This window comes from Callospermophilus lateralis, chromosome 6, assembly GCF_048772815.1.
Source record: "Callospermophilus lateralis isolate mCalLat2 chromosome 6, mCalLat2.hap1, whole genome shotgun sequence".
Classification (NCBI taxonomy): Eukaryota; Metazoa; Chordata; class Mammalia; order Rodentia; family Sciuridae; genus Callospermophilus; species Callospermophilus lateralis.
In genome coordinates this window covers 116874785-116894269 of record NC_135310.1, presented here as the reverse complement: position 1 = coordinate 116894269, position 19485 = coordinate 116874785, and the positions used below count along the sequence as shown (strand labels likewise).

At 55.7% G+C, this 19485-nt stretch overlaps 1 protein-coding gene across 2 annotated transcripts in view; it reads right to left on the bottom strand.

Annotated features, from left to right (window-relative positions):
- Mdga1 (MAM domain containing glycosylphosphatidylinositol anchor 1) overlaps positions 1-19485 on the bottom strand; it is a 54057-nt gene that overhangs the window by 16290 nt on the left and 18282 nt on the right. For both annotated transcript variants that reach the window (XM_076860183.1, XM_076860185.1), the window contains exons 2-6: positions 8048-8187; positions 3625-3799; positions 2181-2377; positions 1293-1425; positions 818-1087 (exon numbers count right to left, since the gene is read on the bottom strand). In XM_076860183.1, the coding sequence (XP_076716298.1) occupies positions 818-1087; positions 1293-1425; positions 2181-2377; positions 3625-3799; positions 8048-8187 (915 nt within the window). The remainder of the gene's footprint in view (positions 1-817; positions 1088-1292; positions 1426-2180; positions 2378-3624; positions 3800-8047; positions 8188-19485) is intronic.

Genomic DNA, 19485 nt, shown 5'->3' with positions numbered 1-19485 from the left:
GGAGGCTGAGGCAGGAGGATTGCAAGTTCAAAGCCAGCCTCAGCAAGAGCAAGGTTCTAAGCAACTCAGTGAGACCTGTCTCTAAATAAAATACAAAATAGGGCTGGGGATGTGGCCTAGTGCCCCTGAATTCAATCCCTGGCACCCACCAAAAAAAAAAAAAAAAAAAAGGAGCTGGGAACAAGCCTTGATCTTAAAAACAAAACCACCTAAAGCTGTACAAGTAGAAGAATTTGAAGTTTCTCCTTAAATCAGAATAGCAAAAGCAAGACCATGGTGAACAGTCAATGGTGGAACTACTGAGGCCGAGGGTTAGTGAGGAAAGGTCTGAGCTTCCTTATACCACGCTCCAATTTTTGTATCATTTTCACACTTAGTAATTATCTTCAGAGTCACAGAAATGATTTGCTATTAAGGATTTGCATATAAAGCATGTGGAAATGTGTGTTACTTTCACTTAAATCCAGTTAGTTACTCTTGTAGAAACCACTGTAAAGGGAGGAAGCCAGGAAATTTCTGGAGTGTACACAGTTAGCTTTTTGCAGCATCCACACCCCAATCTAAACACAAACAAACTGTAGGTGATCAATACCAGCCCATCCACCTTCTTGGATTGCTGAGATTATATCTGGCAAATGCATGTGTATTCTAACTAAAGGACAAATGTTAGCCCTTCTGCCATCTGCTGGCAGATGACTGAATTGCAGGGAAATCAAAGCCCTTGGGAAGCGCCTCCTCAACATACCTCACCTGCCCAGGGGAAGCCACAGGCCCCTTGCCCAGGCAGTCTCCCTCCCACCCTCCTGAGGCCACGTACATCGCACCAGCAGGTTGACGGTCTTCTTGGCAGGGTTGCCCACGTTGTTGGTGGCTGTGCAGTTGTAGTAGCCGGAGTCCCGGGCCTGCGCTGACGGGATGCTGAGGGTGCCACCCTGGGCCAGAGCACCCAGGGGCAGCGGGCCAGGCCCGTGGGACCACTGCAGCTGGGGCAGGGGGTCCCCGCCTGTCAGCAGACACTGCACCGTCACGTTCTCCCCAGGGTTCACCACCAGAGTCTCGTTCACAGACAACTTGAGGGCTGGCGGTGCTAAGGGGACAGGAGGTGGGGTCTTAGGGGACCGTGGTGACTAGAGGAGGATGAGATGAAGGGGCTGGGAAACCTGGGCGGGGGGAATGAGAGGGGAGACCGGAGCAGGCGGAGGGGACGGGGACTGGACGCGGTGGGGGCACTGTCTCCTGGCTGGGGACTTGGCCCAGGCGGGCAAGGGGCGCGGGCCGGGAAGCGCCTGTACCCGTGGTGTTGGTGAGCCGGAAGGTGATGGCCTTGTCGGGGATGCCACACACGTTACGTACAGACACCTGGCAGGTGTAGCTGGCATAGTCCTGGGGCCGCAGGTTCTTCAGCTTCAGGACCTTGGTCTCCCCCTGGGCAGCAGTGAACCGCTGGCGTGAGGATCCTGCTTGGCTCTCCAGGGACCCCCACCCTCCTTGACCCAGCCCATAGGCAGCAGCAAATTCTCTCCAAATCCCCATCTTCCCAGCCCCCACCCACACACTCAGCCCAGGGACCCCGAGCCTGGGTGGGGCTGCTCTCCCTGCCCCCAGCAACACCTCTCCATTGGCTCCTCTGGCTCTGAGGCCGCGCTGGCACACACTGGCCAGGACCTCAGTTTTCCTATTCTGGGAAATGGAGGGGTGGGGGGAGCGTCCTGTCCGTCTCACAACCCCCATGGGGCTGGCCTGCAGGCCACACAGAGGGCTCTGAAAGCTACCTCCAAAAGCCCTCCCTAGCAGGACGGCCTCAGCACCACCTCCTGGGACCCCAGAGGGCCCTTGGGAGACATCGCCCTGCCCCCAACGCCTATAGCACCCGCCATGGGTTTCTGATACTGTCAGTGGGCGGCAGGCAGGAGCTAGCCTGTCCCTCTGGGACCTTCTAACTGGCACTTCTGGAGAGCATGTTGCCTTGGAGGGACCCCTATCCTCACCGCTGCTCCCTGACCTTTCTGCTCTGACTCCACCAGCCCCAGCCTGTCGCGCTACAATCAGCATCCTGGCTTCTGACCCAGGAAGCGAGCTAGGGAGGCCAGGCCACCCGGAGAAGTCCACATCGGGGGCCTCAGCCTCTCCTTGGGGGCTGAGGGGGAGGAGTGTGGGCTGAGCCAGCTGCCCCTCCTGACCTGGGTGTAGAGGGGCTCATAGATGTCCACCCCGTTGTCCTGGCTGTGGGACAGGGTGTCTGAGCCCCGCTTCCAGATGAAGCGGGCGGGCGGGTTGGAGTTGACCGTGCAGCGCAGGAACACCGTCTTCTCCTGGTAGAAGTTGCCTCGCACGTCACTCACTGTCTGATGCACCGTCAGCACTGGCTCGTCCAGGTCTGCAGCACACAGTCCCCAGGAGTCAGGAAGGAATGTCCCCAAGGTGAGCGGCTCAGCTTTCTCTGAGAAGCTCCTTTGCTGGAAGCTCAAACGATGCTTCCAGAAAGCCAGGTGCTCCCCCAGCCCTTTAAGCTTGACCCACCAGTTAGAGGCAGGGGACTGGGGCTGATGGCTTCCCAGACTCCCTCCCAGCTGCTCCTCCTCAGGGACCTGAATGGGGGTCCAGACACATGCCCAGACCCATGCCCGCCCACCATGGGATAGAGGAAGGAGCTACAGACCAGAAATTAGGAACCCTGGTTCGACTCCTTGTTCATCTGTGAATTGATAGTGAAACCTGCCAAAGTCCCCTCTCCCTGGCCTCAGTTTCCTCACTGGTGAATTAGACTAGCCTAGTGGCTTTCCACCCTGGTGCACAACAGACCCACAGGGAGGGCTTCCCTAATCCTGGCCCCGGCCCTGCTCAGTGATGGTGTCAGAACAGCGATTGCCTCTGGGGCCATTGCTGGCTGGGAGAGGGAACTTTCTAGGCTCCTGAAAATGCTCTACATCTTGAAATGGAGAGTGTTTGCACGTACACGTGCTGCATGAGAAGGGACTGAACACATAGCTTAAGATCAGTGCATTCTATTAGATGTAGATTAATGCTCTAAATAAGTTGTTGTCATTGTTGGTTTTAATCCTGATGTCAGGCCACATTTTTTTATCACTTCTATCAGAACCTCTGGAATTATTTTTTTTTAAAGATACCTGAAAGAGCCTCATGTCCAGCCAGGGTTGTTGACTGGGTCAGTGTGTGGGTGGGTGCAGGGTCTTAGAGGTATTTGGGGAGCCTCAGCTGCCCCTGGGGCAGAATCGGAGACATGAGATACTGTGGGAAGAGCACCGGATCACGGGGGGAGGTCCCTGGGTTCTCCATTCAGATAGACATTGTCCTACTCTATGCCCGTGGCACGTCACGTGCCTTGGGTACCTCAGTTTTCTCAGCCGTGGAAGGGGTATAATTCAGCCTGTCCTGCCCACTTTGCAGGGATGTTGCAAAACTCATATGGGATGACAGAAGGGCAAGTGTAAAGGTATAGGGACACACGGGGCAGAGGGACAACAGTGAGAACTCTCTAGTCCCCAAGACAGAAAGTCTCTACCACCTCCCCCCACCGAGGTGCCACTTCTCCATCCTGTCCCCTTCCCCACCTGGCCCAGGGTGGGGCGGCCAGGGCGCAGGGAGCCGAGGACATGTACTCACACTGCACATCCACGCGGATGGACTTGATGGCCGGCACGCCCACGCCGTTCTCCGCCTTGCAGTAGTAGCGACCACCCTGCGTCCGCGCGATGCGCTCGATGCGCAGGGTCTCGTTGAACACCGACGTCTCCTGGAACTTGTCGGACGCGCTGCCCGCGGTCTTGGTCCACCGCACCTGGATGAGGCGGGATCGGGCAGTCAGACCCAGCAGTGAGGCGGGGGCTGGGACCGAACCCCTGCAACAGTGACCTCTGCGAGCCCTGCTGTTGGCACAGCTGCACCTGAGGCGCGTTCAGGGCTAACTCAGACTGGTGGGAGTGCGCAGGTCTGGCGGGACACCACGGGGTGAGGAGCCTGGGAATCCAGGGTCAGACGGAGGAGGCTTAAGGCAGAGGCATGGTGCTGTGGACCATGTGGACCACGTGGATCTGTGGCTGCGGCTACCCTCTCCTGCCTTTCCTTCCCCAACTGTAAAATGGAGAATATTATCCCTTCCTGGGGTTACTGGGAGGATTAAATGAATACATACTTTGTGCTGCAAGTCTAAGAATTTGATCAGAATTTCTGTTATTATTCCACTTACTGGCTTAGTGACCCCCTGTAGGTAACTCCTCTCTCAGCCTCAGATTTCTGTGTGCAAAGGGTCCATGGGGGGCTGTCTCTAAGACGTCCTCCTGGTATTCCCCCTTCAGTAGCCCCCTCCCACTTTGTACGAGCTTGGTGACCAGTAGGATACAGATGAGGTCGAAAAGTCTGATTTCCGTCTTGGTCAGCTCTGGAGAAAGCCGGCTCTGCTGTCACTAAGGAGAGGCCTGCTTGGGGAGGAGCTGAAGCCTCCAGCTCCTGTGAGGCAGCTTGTAAGTGGAGTCCCCAGCACGGCCACCCACGCGTGACTGCAGCCCTGGATGACACCACACTGCAGCCGCCCACTCAGCTGCTCCTGGATTCCTGCCCCATAGGGACCCTGTGACCGTGTTGTGTTAGGCCCCTGAATTTCAGAGTGTTATGCCACAATAACTAATAGCATAATGCCCACTTTACAAAGGCATGATGAGGTTCAGAAAGTACACAGAACCACTCAACACAGTATCCGGCCTACATCGGTCACTCAGCACATTTCTCTTATTAATATTGCCATAGATTATGGGGAAATATCAATAATCGTATGAGCTACCCCTCAAGGTGCCGGAGGTTTAGCAAAGACTGGTCAGTTCCAGATAATTAGGTCTAAGGATGGGGAGGGGAGCGTGGAAGTCTTGAATCTGGGGAGGATTACTTATTATGGGGGCAGGTGAGGACCCCAACCCTGGTGACTAGGTCAGGCCATAGTTCGACAGAGGCCAAGGAGAAGGGGTAAAGGGTGGCCTTCATCACAGGGAGCAGCAGCTCCTGTTCCCACCCCAACCCCCATGGACCTAGAGGTTCTAAGACCTGGGGGGACTCTAAGGAAACTCAGATCAGAGGGCGCTTTGAAGAGAGAACCTTTCTCCTATTTTTGGACTTGGTGATTTTCCCAGGTGGGTTTGATTTACATACTGATCACCACTTGGTTTGATCTCGCCGTCTGCAGTCTCCTACCTTTCTTCAGTTCTCCAAAATTCTCACCTTTGATTTCCTTAAGTTTGCCTCCTCTCTTGATTCTCCATTCTCCTTCCACAGTGCCTAAATTTATATTGTAGCTTCTCCTCCTATCCTCCAGGTCTTTTTACTTCTTTTTCACATTTTCTCTTTGTCTTCCCCACACTGCATTATGACTTATTTCCTCAGATCTATCATACAATTCCCTAATTTTCTCTTTAACTGTCTCTAGAGTATGGAGGCCTTTTTATTTTTTTGGAAAGACTACATTATTTTTATTTCTAGGGTCTCTATTTGCTTTGTATTCATAGCTAATTGAAGAGGTTTTTTAAAATCTCCTATCTTATAAATTCTATTTCTTCTATCCTATCTCCCAATATTTTAAACATATTTGTTTTGAAGATCTTTGGGGATTGCTCCTTTTCCTTCTAGTTACTCAGATATAAATTGTTCTATTTGCTAGGTCTATGATCTGGCTTTCCAGATCATAGTACTACATTTTAAATATGCTTTAAATTTCGACTGCACAGGCTTGAATTCAATGGGATCATCCTCCATAGACGGGGCCGTCGGGCCTGTCGGAGGGTAGTTTTATGGTTGCCAGTGTCCACGATGAGGGATTCCTGATGCCAGCCAGTTTCTCTGTCCGTTTCTTCACCATGAGGATAGTGTAGGACACGGACAGGTCTAGGGCTGCGCTTGCTCAGAGTTGGTTCCGTTTGTGCCAACACCCCAAAGTAGAGAGTCGATTCCCGCTTGTGATTCTGGGCTGAGACAGCTCTCTGTCCCCATTGGTAGGTGGTACCACTTTATTGAGCTCTATTAAGTAGAGTCCAGTTCCGGCCTCCAGCCATGGTGGACCTGCGGCCTCAACCCCCACCCCTCGTGTGTATTAATGTGACTTTGTGGCGCAGTCGCCGTCTCTCCACAGACCAGGCCTGTCCGCCGCTGCTCCCTGTCATGCTGTGGGGTCCCTCTCTATTTCTGACTCCCAGATGGTCCCCTGTGAGGACTTCCAAGCCCACTCCACCCTCCATCCTGACCACGAAGTGGGCCATGAGACACTTCCCAGCCCCCGTCAGGCTGGATGCTCCATTGGAACAGAAGCTACAGCCGCGTCCTCACCTCCTGGAGGTGGAACCCGGCAGGTGCTCCATGAGTATCTGTGGCAATTAAATGAGCAAAAAATAAAGAGGAGGCATTTCAGGGGGTCAGCAGCGGGGGCAGAGGCGGTCATGCAGGGGGAGGATGGGAAGGCAGGTCGGGCAGGATCACGGGTGTGACAAGGACAGAGGTGGGGACCGGACGCTAGAAAGTCTGGAGTTCCACCCCTCGGAGCTTGAGTGGCTCTGGTGAGTAATCAACGGGGACCTTGGAAGGTCACTGAGCAGGGGCGACATGGGTGGCAGGTTTGGGGGTGATCGCTCCAGGAGCAGAGTGTAGGAATGGCTTGGGGGAGAAAGGCGAGAGGCTGGGAGGTCAGGGGAGAGTCCACTGCGGGGGTCCAAGCGGCAGGACTGAAGACCTGTCTTAGGTGATGAGGAAGGGGGAGGATGAGGAAGGGGGAGAGGCCCCTGGCAGGGCCACAGAAACAAAAGACTTGGAATCTGGATAGATACAGGAGTGAGGGGGGCAGAGTCAAAATGAGCCCCAGGTGATAACCCGAATATCCATCAAAGAGCAAAACCACCGATGAAAACAGAAAAACAGCCCAGCACCATGGTGCACGCCTGTAATCCCAGCAGCTCTGGAGGCTGAGACAGGAGTTCAAGGCCAGCCTCAGCAATTTAGCAAGGCCCTAATGAACTCAGCAAGACCCTGTCTCTAAATAAAATATTAAAAAGGGCTGGGATGTGGCTCAGCGGTAAAGAGCCCCTGGGTTCAATCCCTGGAAAGAAAGAAAGAGAGAGAGAGAGAGAGAGAGACAGATGCATGGACATGACTCAGACAGGAACGCATGAAGGGACACGTGGATGGCCAGTGCAGCCTTAGCGAGAGATGGCCCCAGCTCCCCACTCCCAGGCTGTTGGGGAAGGCATCCCCAACCTAACAGTCACACAAACACCACCCTAAATCCAGTGACATTATTTTCACTTCTAAACAAACCTTAGAGAAGCAGCAAACAGTGATAATAGATTGAGGCTGAAAGAGCCTTCAGGGATTCCTGGTGCATCTGCTTGTCCCAAGGTCAAACCTATTAAAGGCACCGTGTTCCCACAATTATCCAGAAAAAAAAAGGGTTCCATATTCTCTGTCCTCCCTAGGATCAATTGCCACCTCTTGTGCTGCTATTCAAGGCCGTGCAGCTCACCCGCAGACTCCACCCAGCCCCCAGGCCTCCTCCTCCCCCTGCCTCCTCCGGGCGGGCGCTCTCAGGCGCCCTCAGCACAGGGCCAAGCCTCCCTCCTGAACCACACACTTGATCGGTGACAAAATGCATCTGGCATTTCCAGATACTTGTCTTCTGTTCCCTCCTAATTGCTTTGGGTCTGTGAACCTCCAGAGTGGGAAGCTAGCCTGCCAGAAGCCTCCTGAAATAGAGATGATTTTCTGTGTTGCATGTCGCTCCCGGAGCCCCCAACGCAACGGAGGACACGCTGGGAGGAAGCGCGCCAAGCTCCAGAGAACCCTGGCTCTAGATTCAAATTCTGCCTCCAGCCTCACTGGAGCTGGGTGACCTGGGGAGTTTACCCAACCTCTCTGAGCCTCAGTTCCCTTAGCTGGGGCCATTCGGGGCTTCCTCACAGCATGGCCTTGAGGATTCCAAGAGAAAACGCTGGGGAAAGGAGCTCGCCTGGTGCTTGGCACCTGGTCTACCTCTGACAGCCTGCAAGGTGGGGCTCACCTGGGGCCGGGGGTGCCCGGTGACCAGGCACTGCAGCACGAGGGTGTCCCCCTCCCGGATGGTGTAGACGCGCTCGCTGACGTTGTCCTCCTTCACCACACACGCCTGGCCCGCGTGCACGATCTGGGCCTGGGCTGGAGCTGCAAGAGAGGGTGCAGCAGGTTTAGCTAAGATGTGGAGGCCAGAGGGCGGGAGCTGCCTCCTGAGAGACGGGGGAGAGGCCAGCCTCCACCTCCCAGGCCATTCCACAGAGGCCCAGGGGGACACAGGCTGAGGCCACAGCCTGGCCTGGTGGCTTCCCTCATCCCTCAGCTCTCCCGAGAGCATTTTCTCAGCCAATCACATTCACCCAAACCGAACAGTCCCCACCAGCCCAGCCACCTGGGATCTGCTTTAGAGAGCGTGACCCAGTGACCCAGGACCCTGGTGGGTTCCCTCCTTGTTCCTGGGCCTGGGCTCAGCCGCTTCTCCAAGGGGCTGAGGGCCCCACGGGGTCTGGGGGCTCTGGAAGGACTGTGGCTCCCCACGGCCTCTCTGTCCCGAGCTCAGGGCAGGGGGACCAAGCCTAGGAGACAGCGAGGGGTCGGCAGGGAAATGTCTGAAGTGCCATGGTCACAGCCCCTCCCTCAGGGTCTCGCCACACTGTCCCCCAGCCACAGGTGCCCGGGCTCTGGGAAGGAGGCAAAGGACTCCCGCTTCCCAGCTGCCTGCCCACGGTGCAGAGTGGGAAGAACAGAGGTGGGGACCTAACACCGGCACGAGGACCACGAGGAGGTACGACAGCACCCAAAAGATAAAACCCGCACATAAAACGTCACTTCCTCCACGAAGGCTTCCGGAACTGCACCCCAGGCACAACCACTGAGCAGACCGTGGGTGCCCCAGATTCAGGACCCGTGTGCTCAGGCTGCCAGTCTAAGCTGCATCTCGGGATCCCCAGCGTCAAGGCCACCTGCTGGGGACACAGAGAGCCCAGGAGGCAGGAGGAGAGGAAGCCCCTGAGAAGGACACTGAGGCTCCATGGGAGAGGCAGCTTCGGGCTTCAGAGACCACGAAGGCTGAGTGCTGGCTGAGTGGACGGAGTCCACACCCTGCATCACCAGGGGAAGACTCTAGCAAAGAGCTCTGGACCTTCGTCCTCTAAGCACCCACAGAGCTGGAGGCGGGGGATAAACAAAAGGTGCTTGGGAGATTGTAATGTGTCCTGCCATTGCCACAGCAGGACCGTCCACCGTGCCAAGGGGACAGACGTGAACTAATCACAGGCCGTCACAGATGCAGCCTGGCACATGTCCCCCCAGCCAGGAGGGACGCAGACCGTGCTAAACCACGCTGAACCGCAGCAGGCTCTGCTAAGAGTGGCGGTGGCGCCCACCCAGAGTCTGAGCATCCAGGTGACCATCCTGCCTGCCTGGCGGACATGGAGGAATCAATCCCAGGCTGCTGTTCAGGAAACAAGCTGTGCGACCTTGGACAACTCAAGCCACCTCTCTGAGCCTGATCCCCATCTATAGGAGGGAAGTGGATGAGACTATCTGAGGTCTCTTCCAAATTGCATTTTCTATGAAGTTTGGAACTGGCGCACAGATCCTATATAAGATACGCACTGGACTCTGGGGACTGAGCCTAACATGGTCACCCTTTGCCATGAAAATGCATAAACGTCACTATACGTGGGGAGGTAGCCATCTGTGGCCAAGGTCCCCAGGAAATCTCATCAGGGAACAACCTGCCAAAAGGTGAAGGGCACACGGGTTGCTGGTGAGCCCTGGAGGCCCTGTGGTCGCCGCCAGAGCCTGGGTGCCTCTCCACAGGAAGACACGCACTGGACAGGCTCCTGGGGAAGATGGGCTGCAACCCTGGGCTCTGTGGCCAGCTCATAGCGGGGCGGTGTTGTCGCGACAGAAGCCTTGGTGACAATAAGGGACACTGAAGAGGAGCTGGAGCACTGGACTGTCCCAGGGCACAGCCAGCAGATGGGGAAGTCGGGACCTGGCCAGGAGACACAGGGCCTCTGGTCACCTGACAGGTTTGTGTCCTCGCTGGAGATGGGGCCCTAGGTGGGCATCGTGGGGGACACTGTTAAGATGATCCGACTCCCTCTGAGGACAGTAACTTTAAGACTGCTGGTAGAGCCACTTGGGAAGAGATTTGGGCCATCCCTCCACCAGCCAAAGAAGCATGTGCCCCAGGAGGCACAAGGCCACCCCTGGGGATGTTCCCAGTGGAAATAGCACTTATGACAACCACAGGACGGTACAGGAATATTCATGGCTCTTTACTCCCAATACCTGAAAACCAGAAGCAACCCATTGGCCATCCAGAATAGTGTGAGTAGCTGGTCACTGTGGCACACGCCTGTGATCCCAGCAGCTCGGGAGGCTGAGGCAGGAGGATCATGAGTTCAAAGCCAGCCTCAGCAACCAGTAAGGCCCTAAACAACTCATCCAGACCCTCTAAATAAAATACAAAGAAGGGCTGGGGAGGGGGCTCAGTGGTTGCATGCCCTTGGGTTCAATCCCCAGTGCCAGAAAATAAATAAATAACAGTCTGAGTGTGGGGCTGGGGTTGAGGCTCAGTGTGGAGCACTTGCCTAGCATGTACGAGACCCTGGGTTTGAACCCCAGCATCACATAACACTAAATAAACAAAATAAAGGTTTTGTTCCATTTAAACAGATATATATATATATATATATATATATATATATATATATATATATATCTTTTTTTTTTTTTGAAAAAAAATAGTAGTCTGAGTAAAGGATCTCTGGAAGCTTGATACAATGGACTGGAAACCATCATAAGTGGAAAAAACGAACTTTGGATAGAGCTGACTTGGCCCCACAGACACCACAGTTCGAAAGAACCCAGACCAGGAGCTCCATCGTGTACCATTTCATTTATTCAAAATCCAAACCAGGAAAACTAATGTTTTGCATGTTGCTGGGGATGGAGTCCATGGGAGGGGACCCAGGGGAGGGGACCCAGGGGACGAGCCAGGGAGGGCCTCACACCCAGCCACACCCTGAGCCCGGGGAACAGTGAGCCCTGGGTGACAGGGGGTTGAGAGGGCTGCCCTGGGTGGGTGGGTAGCGCGTGCTGGGGAGGGCACCGGGACCTCCTGGGAGAAGGTGGGGTCCCACCTGGAGTGGAGCTGGTGTGGGGACAGACACCAGGTTCCCGCCCTAAACCTTGATTAGCACCCCTCCCCCCGCTGCCCACGACATTCACCAGGGACCCGGGGAGACCCCTGGCCACCGGCTTCCCCTTCCCGGCACTGACCGGCCCCTGGTGTAGATTTCCTTCCCCAGCGAGGAGCCCCCTGGTGCCAAACAGCAGGGCCCTTGGCCGCAGCGACCCCGCTGCCCGTCGGGGCCCCGAGCTCCCCCTCGGGTGGTCGCCTCCCCCGACCCCGCTCAGCCCCGGCCTCCCCCAGCCGCAGCCGCACGCCCCGGGGAGCCTCTGCCGACAGCAGCCTCCGATTCCAAAGGCGACACCTGGGTCGTGACGCACGGTGACAGGATCCCTCATTCAGTCTGTCAAACCACAAATGCTTGGGGCCGGCGTTGCACGCTGCGCTGGGCGCCCAGACGCGGTCGTGAGAAGCACAGGGGACCGTGCTCAGAAGACATTGCGGGAGAGACCAAGGGACGGTTTCAGAGAGCGCGGTGACAACTCTAAAACGGGAGGATGTGGCAAGAAACAGCGGGGAGCCAAGTCTGCTTTAGAAAAACAGAAGACACGGAGTTACAGAGACGGAGAACCCAGGACTCATTTCCAGCTCTGCGGCCCACTAGCTGGATGGCACTGGGCAAGGTCCTTAACCTCTCTGAGCCTCTGCCTCTTCATTTATAAACTGAGAACAACGGTGGCTTCTCCCGGGGCTGGTGTGAGGGCTTAATGCAATCTGTGTATAACATTGGGCCAAACAGTCTGTGTCCCTTTCTAAGTGACAGCCCCCAAGGGGGTTAAGAAGGAGCAAGAGATGGGGACAGGAGGCGGCCTGCGGTGGCCTCCTTCCAGCCCAGGGTGGAGACGCTCAGAGCGGCATTGGACTGGTAGGGATGGTTTTGAATACACTCAAAGTGCAAGCAGAGGGGCTGAAAAATGGGCAGGGGAGCAGCAAACCCCTCTCCTGAGCAGCCCCCCTCTTTCACACTTAATGTGTGGCTTTCAGCAAGTTGCTTCTGCCTTAAAGAGGTACCCTAAAACATTCCCTGATGACCCACTGCAGAAGATTTTCACTGCAAAATAAAGATGTCAAATGTTCTCTCTCCAGACAGACTCGGCCCACAGAGGATATTGTTAAAGGCTCTGATAAGTCCTGCAGTAAACACACCCCAAGTTTTCCCACTTTTCGGGGGCTGTCAGGAAGAACACAGAAGTAAACTCATGTGAACTTCCCAGAACAGAGTTGAGACAGCAGCCCAGGGTCAGCCCCATCATTCTCTGGATGAACCCGAGCTCCCTGCCAGAGCCCGCCTCCCCGGGACTGCTCCAGGTGCTGCAGGGCGGCAGGGTCCTGGGGTCTCCTGCGCATTCCCAAGCTCCTCCTTCAGTTCTGAGGGGCACAAAGGGCCAGTGATACTGAGCGTCCTTGGCCGAGGAGGAAAGGCCCTGTCCAAGTCACTCACGGTGGCCATAACAGAGCTGTGACTTGAACCCAGGCCTTCCACCTTGAAGCCTGGGGCTCTGCTGCCTGCCCCAGTCCCCTGACCCCAGGGAGCTGTTAAAATGCAGATTCCCAGGCCCTGGCTTAGGGGTGGGCGCCCAGGGTTTGAATCTGGAAGAAGCTCCCCAGGAATTTCAAAGCAGGGTTGGATTTGATCTCTGCCCACACATTGGAGGAGACAAAATTGAATGGGACTTTGGAACCAGGTATATCCCCTGCCTCTGGTCTGTGAGACTTTGCTACCCCACTCTCCTGAGCTGTATGGACAAACTTCCACGAAAAAGAAAAGTGTGTCCCCTACAGCATTCCTTGATAACCCAATGCAGAAGATTTTCACTGTCAAATAAAGATGCTAAATATTGTCTGCCTATCTGTCTGTCTGTCTCTCTTTCTGTCTCTGCAAGAGAGACTTTATAGTTAAAGGCTCTGATAAATTTTGCAGTAAACACACCCAAAGAACTCATTTTTTTTATCCATTCAATGCTTTCCAAATTTTTTGGTTTTTTGTTTGACCATAAACCCTGTCTTCACAGAATACCTCTTAACAGCTAGAGAGACAGAGGGAAAACTACTTTGGGCCAGGCACCGTGGTGGCACACCTGTAATCCCAGCGGCTCAGGAGGCTGAGGCAGGAGGACCGTGAGTTCAACGCCAGCGAGGCCCTAAGCAATTCAGTGAGACCCTGCCTCTAATAAAATATAAAAAGGGCTGAGGATGTAGCTCAGTGGTTAAGTGTCCCTGGGTTCAATCCCTTGTATCAAAAATAACACCAAAAATCAAAAACTAATTTGGGGTTGTGTAACCTGCTCCTTCTGTGGAACATCCTTCTTGCTAAGTGGCAAGAGAGATGTCACCGTGGGGCAGTGTCATAGCAAGAACAGCCAAGGTAGGGTGCCTCTGGCCTATGAGCTCACTCCTTCCCCTCCAGACATGTATGCACCCCAAATGTGTGAGCGGGCTGGGGTCTGCCCACACCCACAGGCTCAGAGGGGAGCCAGGGACCCTCGGGATGCACACAGGCGAGACCTCTCCACCTGAGCTGGTTCCTCCCGCCCACAGAGGGCAGAGCAGGTGCCGACACCCCAACCACCTCCCCATGCGTCGAGCGCGTTCTGGGCGAGGCAGTACAGAACCCAGGTCTGTGTCTTGGTCCTGGCTTCCATCAGATAGTCATTCAACAAACCTGCCAACCCTGCTGCCCAGGTTACAGGGGGCTGTGGCACTTGGGCCCTGTGCCAAGGAGGCATAGTCTAGAAGAGCTGGATGAGAATGAAACCTGCACAGCCCTGTGAAAGGCCGGGCTGTGGTTCAGGGTGCAGCACGGGCTTGGCCTGCGTGAGGTCCTGGGTTTGGTCCCCAGTACCAAAACAAAATGGCCTGCTGAGAGGCAGACGGGTTCCCTGTGAGCCAGAGACCTGGGCTGGTCACCCATACCCCAGTCCCATAATATGACAATGGCCATAACTACTACTGTTTACTGAGCATTTACTCTGTTCCAGCATTGGACTGAGCACTTTGTACCTATTATCTCATTACCGCCCATAACAAGCCTGGTATTGATTCCATTTTTCAAACGAGAAGCTGTGGCTCCGCGAGGTTAAGGAAGCTGTCCTAGGACACCCCCTGGGCTGTCCCCAACTTTCACACTAACCCCACCCCGTGCATCTGCATGTGCCCAGTGCCCCACCCAATGCTGAAGACAGAGGGCTCAGGGCCCAGGGCTCAGGCCACATCTCCACCTGGGGCGGGTCCCAGGCAGCATCCACTGTCCCTCACGGGGACACCTCCTACCCTCCCAGCTCTGGTACGCACATGTTGATCGATCCTTTTATGCGTGTAATGCAAATGGACACTTAATAATTTAGCGGAGTTAACAGTGCTGAAATATTAACAGGCTTTTTCTGTTTTAATTAGCTGCTCAGAGAATGGCGGCCGGGGGCTTGGGAGGAGGCTTTCCCAGGCAGGCGCTGGGCCTGCTCTGCCTGGGCCTCCTGCCAGGAGCGAGGCTCCAGCCTCTCCTGCGGCCCACGGGCCCTGGATCCTGGGCCCCTGGGGAAGTTACCCTGCCCTCCTGGGCTCTCTGCAGAGGGTCACTCTGCCCTTTGTGCAGCCCAGGTGCCCAGAGCTGCCTGCCTGACACTGTTCTGTCTCCGGCCAGGAGTGGGCCAGGGACTTCTCAGGAGCCCTCAGGTCTGGGGAGGCTTCCGGCCTGTGTGTGTGGAGGGCCAAGGGAAGCAGCCCCACCGGCCCACACCCTCTCCTCTGGCCTCGCCCCGTGCAGGTCACCTTGAGGGGCAGGAGCAGCCGACTTTGGGCCTCTGGTTGATCACTTTCAGGTGGTCAGACCCATGACCAGGCCACTCTTTGCCTTCCTGCCTTCCCGGGCCTTCAGGGGCTCACACAATCACCTCTTAGTCTGCCATTGATTCACTGATTTGTTCTCTACCATTTCCTGAGCACCTATTATGCGAAATCTCCTGCCCTCGGTGTTAGGACGCAGAGCTGAGGAGACATTGCCATCCTCCATGAGCAGCCTCCGCCCTCCCTGCTGCAGACCACGCTAACGTCCCCACGGTGCGACAAGGACTTTTTTTTGCTGATCAAACCACAACCCATTTGCAGCTGACCTCCTCTTTGGCTGCAAAAAAGAAAAAAAAAAAAAAAAAAATCTGTCCGCAACCCAAGTACATGTACCTCTGACCTCTGGGCACGAGGGCGCTGTCACTGAGCGTGGCAAGCAGCCACAGATGAAAGGATCAGTGCGCAGGCTGCCACCCGTCGCCATCACGGAGCATAAAAACCAGCGCCGCTCGCACCGTCAGGGGCCGCCCGCTGCTGCTGGCAGGGCCCGGTTCTGTCTGCAGAGCTGACGGCTGCAGAGCCCGAAGCTTCTGGAAGCAGCCAGCACCTTAACGTCCCTGCTAGGCTGGAAGTGGTGGCCACGCCCACCCCGGGCCTCAGCGGAGGACACCAGGGACCGAGGTGCCAGGTGAGGCTCAGGATCTCAGAGGGTCAGCCCAGGCCAATCTGCACGCCTGCTTTGGAGCCTGGGATGTCCAGACAGGCCACCAGGAAAGCCCTTAAATGAGGGCTGGGAGGTCCCCTGAGGAAAAGTATGAAGGGATTTCTCTCTGGTGGGCGGGGGACACCAGGATCAAACTCTCAATGGGGGGACAATGTCAGCTGTAGGTGGTACAGAGGGGACACTCACCCGGGAGCCAGCGGAAAGGCAGATGGAAGGCTGTGCCTCAAAGACGGAGGGCAGCTGGGGGGGTGGCCAGGGGGCAGGAGGGAGGACACTGCCTCTTGCTGAAGGACCTCGGGGCCTTTGGCAAGCTGTTCGGCCTCCTTCAGCTGCCAGACCGGCACAGCCTGCATCGCGGCTCTGCTGGGAACGACTCCCAGGTTGCTGTAGGAGGGAACAGGGTGCGGCAGGTGGGGTACAGGACACTCTGCTGAGCGCCTGGCGGGGCACGGGTAAGTTCCAGTCCCACTTCCACTTGATAATAGAGCCCGGGTCCCTTTGGGAACCTGTTCCAAAGTCCAACAAGAGGATAGTGTTGGAAACAAAGCCTGCTTTGGAGGGACACCCGAAGTGTAGAGTCCCCAGAGCCAGAACATGAGGTGGAGATCACTGGAAGGAAAGTTGACAGTGGGACAGAGAGGCCACCACCCATTAGGGCAGGAACCCAGGACCTGAACCCAGGATGCAGGGCCCATAGACAGGGACACTCCTAAAATTGTCTCGCCTGGGTCCAGGCCACCAGCCCCAGCAGCCTGTCCATCACTGTGTGGCCTCTGGACAAATATGAATCTGAGCCGGTGGAAATACATTAAAATGATAGAATCCCCAGCGGCTGGGCTGGGATGAACCAAGCCCGTGGGAGGCGCGGGACTGCAGGTGACAGGCACTAGTGCAGGGTGCTCCTCTGGGCAGCCATTGCTGTGTGACCTGGGACAAATCATTTACCCTTTAGTCTGGAACCTCAGTTTCCTGACTGTAAAATGGGTACAAGAGGGCTCCCTATTGTGTGCTCCACACACTGAGAACAGGGTGCTGATGGGCACAGTGCAAGCTGCCCAGCAAGACTCCAGACCTGCAGACAGAGGGAGGAACCGCCAGACTCAAACCTCAGGGTGCGTCTGAACCAAGAAGGTCCACCTGGTCCAAAGTGGAGCCTGACAGCCCCGTGACTGACCCTGTCCCTAGGACCCCTCAGCCTCAAGTGCACAGCCGGGGCCAGTCCTGGGCCAGGGAGTGAGGGAGCAGTGGCTTTGCTGAAGCCAGGAGCCCCTGAAGCCCCCGGCCACAACCCCAAGCCCAGGGCAGCAAAGTGATAAAACATAGTTGTGCTGAAGCCCAAAGGGGTTGAGGCCCAAGCCGGGTTCCAGGCTCGGGCCTCCACGGGGGGACAATGTGGTCCAGGCCTAGACTGGGGCAAATGTGGGCATGAGGGGACCTGGAGCCCTCGGATAAGAATAGGATGGTGTCAAGGTTCACAGCAGCTCAATTCACAACAGCTAAGCTATGGAACCAACCCAGGTGCCCTTCAGCAGTTGAATGGATAAAGAAAATGTGGTACAAATACACAATGGCGTATTACTGGGCTATAAAGAAGAACGGAATTATGGCGTTTGCTGGTAAATGGGTGGATCTGCAGACTCTCATGCTAAGTGAAATAAGGCAGTCCCAAAAGCCAAAGGCTGATTGTTCTCTCTGATACGTGGATGCCGACTCACAGTGAGCCGTGGGGAGAGAGGAGGGGAGGTTCACCGGATGGGACAGGGCAGAGTCGGGGGAAGAGGGAGAGGACGGGGACGGGGGAGACAGGAGAATGACTGGGATGTAATCTTCCTGTGTTCATATGTGTAACTCCGCATCGCATACAGCTACAAGAATGGGCAGTTACACTCCATGCCTGTGTAATGTGTCAACATACATTCTACTGTCATGTAAATCCAAAAAGGACAAATTTAAATATTTAAAGAAGAGGAGAGAATGGCGGTAGGGGGGTGGGAGTCCTTTCTACGCAGCGGAGGCTCCACTCCAGCTGTGGACTTGACTGTACCCCATTTCCCCATATAACATGGAGGCCAATGATAGTGGCTCACCATGTCCTCTTGGGTGGGAGGACATGTAAGGAAGTGTCCCGTACACAATCCAGTTCTGCACAGGTCAGATCGTCTCATTAGGTGCTGAAAGACACAGTTGTAGCTTCAGGAAGTAAAAATTAGAAATTTAAAGTGAATCACCGCCAGGCACGGTGGCGCACACCTGTAATCCCAGTGGCTTCGGAGGCTGAGGCAGGAGGATCTTGAGTTCAAAGCCAGCCTCAGCAACTTAGGGAGGCTCTAAGCAACTCAGTGAGACCCTGTCTCTAAATAAAATTCAAATAGGGCTGGGATGTGGCTCAGTGGTTGAGTGCCCCTGAGTTCAATCCCTGGTACCAAAAAAAAAAAAGTGAATCAGCACGCTCCCCTGAAACCAGTGCAAACATACCATCAACGCCCTGTGGCTGGGCTGGGTGCCAAGCCCGCTCACACTCCTGGGGCCACCACCCAGCAGCGTAAAATGAGGACCGTAAAACAGCCCCATCCTGAGACCTATCAGGCAACGTCACTTTGGGGAATCGGCCCCAAGGAAATAATTTAAAAGAAAAAAGTCACTCACACCAGGATACTTGCCACCAAGCTATTTAAATGAAGGGGAACTGGCCCTACCCAGATGCCCAGCCGCCGAGGAATGGTGGCCCCAACACCAGTGAAGGGGTGTCCCCTGGCCATTAAAGTGACAGGTCTGAGGACTCCGTCAATGGGCGGAGACATGATAGGAGATAAAGCCAGCCCTGGGAGCAGAAGGGACCCCTGCTCACTGCTATGTAAACACACCTGGGCCCCCGGCAGGGGGCTGAGGGTAAATGGTCAACATGGATTTTTTCCGTGAAGCTGTTTAAGTGGATGATAACAACAACATCCACAAAGGAAGGATGAAGGCAAAATGAAGCTTGCAGTGGGGACCAGGCGGGGACTTTGACCCAGGATGGAAGAGGACGGGACAGACAGCGTTTCAGGGGGTCTCCCATGGCCAGCGTCACTCCAATCCCCCCGCCCAGGTGACTATGGGTTCCCGAGCCCGGCTACAGCTCCAGGAAGCACCCCTCCAGCTGCGGGGTGGGCCTGGGGGTGCGGCAACCTGGCGGCCAGAATCTTCTTAAGGCTGCTCCGCAGATGGAGGTCCCCGGGTCCCATAGGCCGGGCCTTCAACCCAGCCCAGGGGCGCAGGAGGGTAGCTCTGAGGTTTCAAACCCAGGCAGCGGAAATGTAAGACCCTGATTAGCTTGTTGACCGCCAGCAACAGGCCTTCCTGCCCCTGAGTCCCTGAGAGCCACCCCTCCCCCCACACACCAGCCATGAGCCAGAAATCTGGGGGTCCCTCCCCACGTCCTCTCTTCCAGCGAGGCCTGTTAGCTTTACCTTCAGGACTGAGCCCCAGTCCCCCCGCTGCAAGGCCACCCTCTCTTGGTCACCTCCTGCAGCTCCTGAGAATCCTACCCTGCTTCCTGCCTGGCCTGGTGCCGTCTGACCGGCAGAGACAGAAGGATCCCAACACCAGGTCTGGTCCTCCTCTTCTGGGCACAAAACCTTGCTATGGCTCCCGTCTGACTTGCAGTCAACACCGACACTTTTTAACTAGCCTGTCCGGGGCTGGGGTTGCAGCTCAGCGGTACAGCACACACTTGGCCCATGCAAGGCGCTGGGTTCGA